General features: G+C 35.4%; 1 protein-coding gene across 1 annotated transcript; it reads left to right on the top strand.

Annotated features, from left to right (window-relative positions):
* Nucleotides 1-673: 673 nt before the first annotated feature.
* On the top strand, nucleotides 674-2,302 carry LOC113356185 (myb-related protein 308-like). The gene is made up of 3 exons (XM_026599238.1): nucleotides 674-1,050; nucleotides 1,143-1,272; nucleotides 1,395-2,302. Exons 1-3 carry the CDS (start codon nucleotides 918-920, stop codon nucleotides 2,008-2,010), a joined length of 879 nt encoding a protein of 292 aa, XP_026455023.1. The 5' UTR covers nucleotides 674-917; the 3' UTR covers nucleotides 2,011-2,302.
* Nucleotides 2,303-10,550: the final 8,248 nt, after the last annotated feature.

The raw sequence follows: 10,550 nt of genomic DNA, 5'->3' as shown, positions 1-10,550 counted from the left end.
TCCGCGCTTTTCCAGACCAGCATCCCTTCTTTAAATAAACCTCATCATAATACAATAGTGTTTAATGATTTTCAAGCCGTCCAATGGTTGTTCAAGGATCCTTTTATGTTAGATAGGAAAACCGGAAATGCTACCTTGACGGAAAACAAATCCCGATTTTCAATCCCGCAACACACAGACGCGGGGACCCACTTACTACAATGTTTAGAAGCTTCTTTTTATCGGTCAGATGCCCTATCGGCAAAAACCTCGGGACAAAAAATCGGGAAGTGTATCCCAGCTCTAGGAATATCCTTTATAAGGGGAAGTCCCACCTTGAAGAAGGAAAATAAATAAAGTCAAACCAAATGCTTGACCAAAGTCCAAGGAGTTTGACATAATTTTTTAAACTTGCAAGGTACATTAGAAATTTAAAGTCAAAAGAAAGGACCATTTCTGAGTAACCAAAGAGAACTAAAGGACCTTTTAATATAACCCTTTCACTAGTTCACTTTACCCCCAAAACCCAAAAAAAATAAGCCAAATATAAATGAAGCTTCTAAAAAAAAAGAAAAGAAAAAAACTAACCAAACTCCACGTAAAAGTAGAGCTGAGCTACCAACCAAATCCATCTCTAACTTTTAACATTATTTTGTGTAACAACTAACAACAACTACTCTTCTTTCTTACCAACTCAATCGGTCAGGTCATCAATAATACTCTAATAATAATAGTACTCTCCTCCCCTTCTGCCTTCCCTTCCTCAAATGTCTCCCCTTAAAAACAGATCCAGTAGTCAATCTATCTATTCCCTCTCCCAAATCTCTCTCCTTCTCTCAAGTCTCAACTTCTAATAACTTCATTCATTCTCTCTAAAGCTAGCTATTCTTCTCTAGATATAGCAGTCTGCAAATAGTACTTAATCATCATCACCAATCATGGGTCGTTCTCCATGTTGTGAAAAAGCTCATACAAACAAAGGAGCTTGGACCAAAGAAGAAGATCAACGTCTTATTAACTATATCAAAACTCATGGTGAAGGCTGCTGGAGATCTCTACCAAAATCTGCTGGTAATTATAATTAATATAAATTCTCTCACTAACTACTCAATTTGGCTTAAATTCATCAGATCTTTTCATTAATTAGTTAAACAAATGTGCAGGGTTACTTAGGTGTGGAAAAAGTTGTAGACTTCGTTGGATAAATTATTTAAGGCCTGATCTTAAGAGAGGGAATTTCACTGAAGAAGAAGATGAAATCATTATCAAACTTCATAGCTTACTCGGTAACAAGTACGTATATAATTCTAACCAAAATTCTGATCAATTTCGAAAACGATCGAGATATATATACTCGATATTGTTTTTTGATATATAGTTTTTGATTTTTGGTTGTCTTGTGATGATTATTACAGATGGTCATTGATTGCGGGAAGATTACCGGGAAGAACAGATAATGAGATAAAAAACTACTGGAATACTCATATTAAAAGGAAGCTTATAAATAGAGGGATTGATCCTAATTCTCACAAACCCATCAAGAACAGCAACGTCATCACTACTACTACAAATGTTTCTTCGAATTATAGCGTTTACGATCGCGATCATGCGAACATTATTACCCCGATAGTAAAAGCTGACGCAGAAGAAGCAAATAGTAGTACTAGCACTGGAACTACGACGGAAGAATTATTATTCCAGCGTGATCATCATGTGAGAAACTACAATGAAAGGAAACAAGAACTAAATTTTCCAGATTTGAATCTTGATCTTTCTATAAGTCTTCCAACTCAAGAATGTGAATCCAAGAAACAAGATGATCATCATCAAGAAGAGAAAAAAGGGTTACTCTATCAAGTTTTTGATAAATCATCAGTAGTGACACCAATGGCGACACAAACGGTATGTCTATGTTATCAATTAGGGTTTCAAAGAAGAGAAGCTTGTGGTTGCAAAAACATGATCATGAATGATACTACTACTATGATGAATAATGGATTCAACTGGTATATTAGACCGTTGGATTCTTAGGTATGTTGATTCGAATATAATGAATTATGGAATTAGCTAGATGTATCAACTACCTTGTTCGCTCTCATGTAATTCGTGTACTCATTTTGTGAAAAGGATTAAAATATATTATTTTTTTAAAAGGAGAGGTAAATTTGATTGTTTCATAGGTGAAATTGAAACAAATTTTGTGTCTCTTTTGAGAATTGTTGAAGTGGGTTCAACATGTACTTTTCATGTACCCCATTTGATCGTCATTTCAATGTCCACAGTTTCAAACTTTCAATCAATATTTCGAAAACGAAATTTGACACGCTTAAGAGTTATAACTGTGACCGTTTATCACAAAAATATGATCATCTTGACTCTTTAACGGTTTGGGGTAAAAAACGTACGGGTATTTTACAACATCCTTGTAACCTATGTAGTCGGTCTCCGCTAAGAAGGCCGAGATTTTACTGAGATTCATGATTTCGGTACGTGGATGGATGTGAAATTTTCATTTTAGCGAGAGGAGATTTGTCTGAGAAATTTAATGAGATGCCTGAGATTTCACCGAGACGAGTTAGCGTGTCTAAGAGCATTATGACAATTATAAAAAAAAAAAAAAAAAATCCTAAAATACTCGATTTTCTCTTTATTATGTGAAACTATGAATCATATACATCACGAAGGACGAGGTCAAATTAGTCTTAAATCCCTGACGCATTCATCAATTACGTACTTGATTAAGTGTGTAATAAAATTTAGAAACAAGGATTCTGAAATTTTGCCGGAATAAAACTGTCAAGGTATACCAGTCCCTACCGAGATGAGACCGTAATCCGAAGTTCACTGTAGTTTTAATTGGGCATATATTGGTTGATTATAACCAATGTAGTGATGGCTGAGATCTCCTTGGAAATTCTGGTTTCGAAATTTGCCGGAATTAGCCGGAAATCTAGGTTGAAGTTTTTGAAATTTATATGCGTCTTGGATTTTCTACTATTCTGAACGACGACTTGTTCTTTTAAAAAAAACTAGTGGTACTTCATTGTATGTATATATAACAATGTATGAACAATGTTTTAAAACATGACTATAGGTATAAAGTTCGAAACGAAGTTTCTGTATAATTACTCTGAGAATTACTGAAAAACTCCCCGAAATGTCCCAATATGTCGGTCCCTATTGAGATGGACCGCAATCCAGAATTGAATACAGTAGTTATAACATCCCAACCACTGATTTTTCATCTCTATTAGGTTGAAAAAGAGAATGAAGTTTGTAAATTGGTGGGAATTTGTTAAATAAATGTCTGCAATCACGACTAGTCACTGTACGTGAAAAACGTGTGTTACCTATTTTTCAAATTTAGCTCAGTATATAGTGCAAAATAATTTTGCATGCTTATCATTTTTGTGTCTATGCAATAAATAAATAAATAAATAAATAAAGAACATCATATTTCAATTTCTTATAACGAATGGAAGAAGTGTCTGATACAAAAAAAAAGAAGTGAGTTTGGCTCGGGATTGCAAATCATGACGGCGTGACACTGCAAGAACTATTGGAGCATGTCTTGTAATGCTAAAAACGTAAACATCTGATGATTTGTTGTGTTTTGTGTTAAACGATATTGTCCTGATATCTTGGGATAATATCTTCTTCTACATGGCATGTATATCTTTGTATATTTTGTTCCCTTTTTCATGTATATCTTGTTTCTCTTTTTATCTCTGTTTCTTGTATATAAGAACAAATGTATTGTATCTTGTTTACTGCGTTGAATACAATTCTATCGTTCAGAATATACATGTCATGGCATCAGAGCCTGGCAAGATCTAACAATCCATCTTCCGCTGCAACCACAACGACAACAACAAGATCAATTCTTGTCATCCATTCCATCTTTGTCTCGTCTGTGTTTAGACTATAAAACTCAAACCCTAGTATCCAAAATACTTTCATGTTATCGTTCAATATGTCGCATGAAGATTATCAACCTATTACCGTAAAGTTTGATGGAACAAACTATAATCATTGGTCCTTCCTTATGAGAAGTTTTCTCAAAGGAAAAGCTATGTGGAAATATATTGATGGCAAAGCCAAAAATCCTAGTACTGTTACGACTGGTGTTGTCATTAGAGATAAACAAGATAAACAAGTTGAGCCTAGCAAAGACAAAGAAACAGAAGAAGACGGCGTTGAAGACTGGGAGATCAACAATCACAAGATACTGACATGGATAAGCAATACAGTAATCACCTCCATAAGTATGCAACTCACTGGTTTTGAAACTGCCAAAGAAGCATGGGATTTCCTTTCGAGAAGATATACCCAAGTCAATTTTGCTCAGCAAAACTAGAACAAGATATTCGATCTACGAAGCAACAGATGGATCAATCAATCTCAGATTTCCATTCTGATATATCAATTATATGGAATCAACTAGAACTCATGGAACCAAATTGGACTACAAATCTTGAGTTATGGCAGAAATACAGAGAAGAGTCACGACTGGTTCAACTTCTAATGGCGTTAAGAGATAATTTTGAGACTGTAAGAGCTTCAATCCTTCATCGATCACCTCTCCTTACTGTAGAAGCTGCGTTGTATGAGCTTATTACTGAAGAAACTCGAAAGCGGATCAAGCCTGAGATACCTACTGTGTTTGCAGTTCCTTCACGTGCAAGTTTTAATAATACTTTCAATTCTCAGAGAAACTATCGTGACATGTCACAGGTTCAGTTTTACAACTGCAAGAAACCTGGTCACTTGGCCAAGAACTGCACTTTACCATCAACACAGAGTGTGTCACAAATATCAGCCTTTCAAGCTCCAACCCATCAAAGTTAGAACTCTCAGATTCAATGCAATTATTGTAAAGAACCTGGTCATACAGTAGGAAATTGTACATCTCCATCTTCAAGAAACATGCGAGAAAGAAGAAGGCTGAATGGAACTGCATGCACACCTGTACCATCCATTCTTGCAACACCTACACTAGAAAGAAGTCATGAAACATCAACATCTACATCAAGTATTCTTGTTGATATTCAAGAGATGCTCAAACAAGCCCTTGCAAATGGTAACAATAACTCTACAACAACTTCTGCTTTCTCAGTTCCCACAGGTACCTTTTCAAATGGTTGGTTTCTTGACTTAGGTGCTTCCAATCATATGACATTCAATTCTAATGTATTTGAAAACAAGCATACTGTTGTTACACCCAAAATACAAACTGCAGATGGATCTGAAATAGCCGCTAGTCATATTGGTCAGGTTTAAGTCTTAGACACAATACGTATATCTGATGTGTTACTTGTTCCAAATATCAATATGAATCTTATATCAATTGGAAAACTGTGCAATCAGGGTTTTAACATTTATTTCTTCTCTTTTGGATGTGTAATACAGGATCCCAGGACAGAGAAGCTTGTTGGGATAGGCCGTAGAGTCGGTAGACTATATCTTCTTGAAACTCTAGTTGTTCCTCAACAATCAAAGAATGAACTTACTGTTGCAGCTGCAAACTCACTTTCTTCTACTGTGTATCCATTTATGTCTTGGCACTCTAAGCTAGGCCATGTCTCTTTTTCACGTCTTACATATATGATCAATAAAGGATTACTAGGAACAACTCAAGTTGATAAAGAACCTTATTGCATTTCATGTAAGTTGGGTAAACAACATGCACTTCCTTTTAATAATAGTATTACTCATTCAGTTGAACCCTTTGATCTTATTCATTCTGATGTGTGGGGAAAATCTCCCATTGCCTCTAAGGAAGGGGCTCTATATTATTCATTGATGATTTCTCTCGTTTTACATGGATATATCTTTTCAGTTCTAGATCAGAATTCTTGAAAATATACACAGATTTCTGTAGAATGGTCAAAACTCAATTTATAAAATCCATTAAAACCTTTCGCGCTGATCAAGGAGGTGAATACATATCAACTCCTTTCAAAGAATTTCTTAAAATAGAAGGTACTCTACTTCAGTTATCATGTACTGAAACTCCAGAGCAAAATGGTATAGCAGAAAGAAAACATCATCACATTATTGAGACAGCTAGAACCCAACTTCTTTCAGCATCAGTTCCCTCTAATTTTTGGGGTGAGTCAGTTCTTACTACAGTTTACACAATAAATCGCATTCCATCTATAGTCATATGAGGAATATCACCTTATGAATGTCTGTATGATAAGAAACCAAATTATTCTGAGCTCCGTGTTTTTGGTTCAACGTGTTTTGTCCTTCTCACAGAACGAGAAGAAAACAAACTCAGAAGGTAAGATAGAACGCTACAAATCTCGTTTGGTTGCTCAAGGATATACCCAAGAATATGGTATAGACTATGAAGAAACATATGCTCTCGTTGCTCGTATGACTATTGTACGTACACTTCTTGTTGTTGTTGTTGCTCGTAATTGGAATCTTCATCAAATGTATGTAAAGAACGCCTTTCTCAATGGATAACTTCAAGAAGAAGTGTATATGAGACCACCACCAGGAATGACTCATTCTCCAAATCAAGTATGTAAGCTCCGTAAAGCTTTTTATGGACTTAAACAAGCACCGCGTGCTTGGTTTGAGAAGTTTTCTAGTGCTATCCTTCAGTACGGATTCAACCAAAGTGCATATGACTCAGCAATGTTTACTTGATCAATTGAGAAGGGTATGATTATTCTCCTTTTGTATGTTGATGATATGGTTATCACAGGTGACGATTTAGAAGGAATTTTTTCTCTTAAACTTCATCTCAGTTCCTGTTTTGAAATGAAAGACTTAGGTCTTTTAAGGTATTTTCTTGGTATATAGGTTGATAAATCTTCTAATGGTTATTTCATCTCACAAGTGAAGTATGCCTATGACATCCTTCAGCGTGCTGGGTTAACAGATAGTAAAACTGCAGATACACCTCTTGAACTAAATGTGAAGCTCAATCCCTTTGAAGGAAAAGCTTTAACAAATCCTACATTATATCATCAGCTTGTGGGAAGTCTTAATTATCTAACCATCACAAGACCAGATATCAGTCACGCGGTTCATGTAGTTAGTCAGTTCATGTCAGCTCCAAGGTCCACACATTATGTTGCAGTACTTCGGATATTACGTTATATCAAAGGCACCCTGTATCAAGGTATAAAGTTCTCATCTACTTCTGATCTTTGTCTTCATGCATATTCAGATTGGGCTGGTGACATCACAGATAGACGCTCAACCACACGATACTGTGTATTTCTAGGAAACTCTTTGACCTCTTGGCGCAGTAAGAAACAAAGTGTAGTTTCTCGGTCTAGTGCAGAGGATGAGTATAGAGCTCTTGCTCATACAACTTCTGAAATTGTTTGGTTGAGATGGCTTCTTGAAGATATGGGAGTTCATTTATCAGAACCTACTCCATTGTGTTGTGACAATAAGGCCGCTATTCACATTGCTCATAATGACGTGTTTCATGAACGTACGAAGCATATTGAGATTGATTGTCACTTTGTAAGACATCACTTCAAGCAGCAGACTATTGTCTTACCATTTGTTCGCTCGGAATTGCAACTTGATGATTTATTCACAAAACATTGACCCCAGCTCGTCTAAGGTTCTTGATTTCCAAACTCAACATGTGTGTTGCACCATCTTGAGTTTGAGGGAGGGTGTTAAACGATATTGTCCTGATATCTTGGGATAATATCTTCTTCTACATGGCATGTATATCTTTATATATTTTGTTCCCTTTTTCATGTATATCTTGTTTCTCTTTTTATCTCTGTTTCTTGTATATAAGAACAGATGTATTACATCTTGTTTACTGCGTTGAATACAATTCTATCATTCGGAATATACATGTCATGACAATCTCTGTCACTTTGAAAATGGTTATGTAGTATCGGTATACTTATTTTATGATTTTTGGAATTAGTTTTTCTCCAGATATTTGTATCATGGTTACTTTAATAAATTTTAAAATAGTTTTAATCAATTAGGAAATCTAATCAATTTTTTCATATGAAAAATAAACGTATGCTTAATTTGCATAATAATGATTACATCATTATATATTCTTCTACCAAATAAACATCGAAAACGACACACTCGCAACATTAACTTATGTTTTGAATAATTCATTGCTTGATAAATTTAGGTATTACATGTATTTTATAGAAATTGACCAATATAACAAAAATAAAATGCTCGACAACTGATTATCACGATGGTATCATATGCGCAACCAAAGAGTGATTGACATGTCTTGAAGAAAATCCTTTGATGCAAATATTGGGGGAACAAGCATTTTCAATATACACATATCCGCGTTATTATTTTCGTGTCGGCAGTCGGCCACACCAAAACCCTAATATGCTATATATGGATGTATTCATGTAGAGCAGGTTTTCCCGATGTAGATCAATTAAGTTGGTGATAATAACAATAAAATAACAACATTCTTTTTAACTAAATAAGCAAAAGAAAAACAATGCTTAATCTCGTCTTCTCGGTTGTTCATATTGTTGTGTCTTTTGGAATGTAAAAACGTTATCTTCGTTCCTACTTATCAACCGCACTTAACCAAACTGATTAACTATTATATATCTAAGAAAATTTCGTTCACACATATATGCTCATATAAGGTTTAGCGTATGAATCTCGACCTGATTAAACTAAACCCCTTCCAAGCAACCAAGAAATGAATTAAAACAGCTGAGTAGGGTAAGGTAACATCGTGAGTTTTTTGTTTGTACATATATTTGTGCATAGTAGACTTTGATCATGTGTACGTCTTACTTAATTTTTCATCAGTAGTTGTACCAAGCGCAATCCTATTCTCCACAAACAAATACATCATCTGGTCTGGTCGGTGAGCAAAATTTCAAACGAAACATTAATTTAGTAGCTGATCAATAATGATACTAAATTTTTTCAATCGTACTTTTGTGAAATCTGCTTCCCCAAATTAATCCAACAAACAAAAATCGTTTGTATTTTCGGTTTCACAAGTGTAAAACTCTCGATTTTATCCTTTTAAAGAGATGTACTGAGGTTAATTTTGTAATCTTATAATGTTAAACAAAATTGATAATTAGGACTTGAGTGAATATATGAGTCATTACTTCCAAACGAAACCATGCAAAGGGATTCAAGACTCGAGAGAGGCCATGTGAGTGACGGGAGATAGCAATTAGGAGGTGATAAAGGTTAGGTAACCGAATCTTCTAAACAAGATTAAGTAAAGGTGTAAAAGGAAGTTTGGTTAGTTAGGCAAGAGAGAGACAAGAAGGGAATTTCAGTTTCATGTGCACGAGGAAAGTGGTGAAGAAGAAGCATATGGAGTGAACCTTCCTCTTCCTCCCAACGACAATACAATGTCAGGTTTTCATTTGTGGCTTTCGTCCTTTTAGACACCAAATATAGCTAATTTATTTGCAATTAAAGTTGATTAATTAAGGAAAGTGTTATCAGGAGCCTAAACATGGATACGAGGCTTTTCATTAATGTCAGATTGCCTTGGTTGTGGCACTCTACCCTTTAAGCGGACTTGCAGTCTTAAAGTGGATAATTACATCTACTAGCATGTCTTGATGAACCCTACTTCCAACCATATATGCACCAAGAAAGGATTATGACTTATGAGAACTTCACTAAAAGAAAATTGGAACAAGGATTTCTATTATACTGGATGCTGAGTTTAAACATACAGGTGAAGGAAAAGGCCTTTGTAAAAATTAGCGGTGGAGATTAAAATGTTACGTGTACTCGTTAAAATGGTGGATTGTGCATAAAATCAGGCTCATTTTTGATAGTGTGTTGCGTACTATACCAAATTGGCACTGATCACGCTTAACTAATTATGGGTCTCCTAATATCAACCAACCGTCTCATTTATTAGACAACTAGCTAGACTTACTGGTAAATCCATGTTAATTAATTAAACAACAATAAGATCCAAACAAACTAACACCACCAACAACTTGAAACAAAGCTAGGTTACCGCACACGTGAGTACAGGTTGTTTTCTTCCGCGTCTTTTACGCTCCTGGAGTAAATAAATAGTATTGTGGGACCCACTCCACCGTCACCTTATTAGTTAGCGCCAACGTTTAAAAAAGCACTTATCCAATTTTCTGTCTCAATCCCTACCTACCTACCAAACCCATAACTAACTGTTTTTTTGTACTGTTCTACAACCTTTTTCATCATGCCCCCTTGACAAACGACAAACTATCCTCACCTCCTCCTTCAATGCTTAAATTGGGTAGCCAGCCTTTAAAAATTTGGTCAATAATATACCAAATTTTGGGTCCAAGAGCATAGCTCAGTGGTATCCCATCAACTCCAGTAAGGAGGAAGTCAGGGATTCAATCCCCGTCGCCGTAAAGATTTGTGGTAGATTAGTTTGTATACTGGGTTGAGCGGTGTTGGATCTGACAGTGGGGCCAGTCAAATTGGTTGGGTTCGGGTAGGGACCTGAGTCCGGCTTTCGCGTATCAAAAAAATAATAATATATATATATATATATATATATATATATATATATATATATATATACGAAGTCGTGGATGATCTTCTAGTAGGCTTGT

This window comes from Papaver somniferum, chromosome 3 (assembly GCF_003573695.1).
Source record: "Papaver somniferum cultivar HN1 chromosome 3, ASM357369v1, whole genome shotgun sequence".
NCBI lineage: Eukaryota > Viridiplantae > Streptophyta > Magnoliopsida > Ranunculales > Papaveraceae > Papaver > Papaver somniferum.
Note: the sequence above shows the minus strand (reverse complement) of the source record. Positions and strands in the feature narration are given on the sequence as shown.

What these genes read in the sequence shown, in the direction of transcription:
- LOC113356185 (XM_026599238.1), top strand. Translation starts at nt 918, where the DNA reads ATGGGTCGTTCTCCATGTTGTGAAAAAGCTCATACAAACAAAGGAGCT. An exon ending in ATCTCTACCAAAATCTGCTG is followed by an intron (nt 1,051 to 1,142) that starts GTAATTATAATT and finishes ACAAATGTGCAG; the next exon opens with GGTTACTTAGGTGTGGAAAA. An exon ending in CATAGCTTACTCGGTAACAA is followed by an intron (nt 1,273 to 1,394) that starts GTACGTATATAA and finishes TGATTATTACAG; the next exon opens with ATGGTCATTGATTGCGGGAA.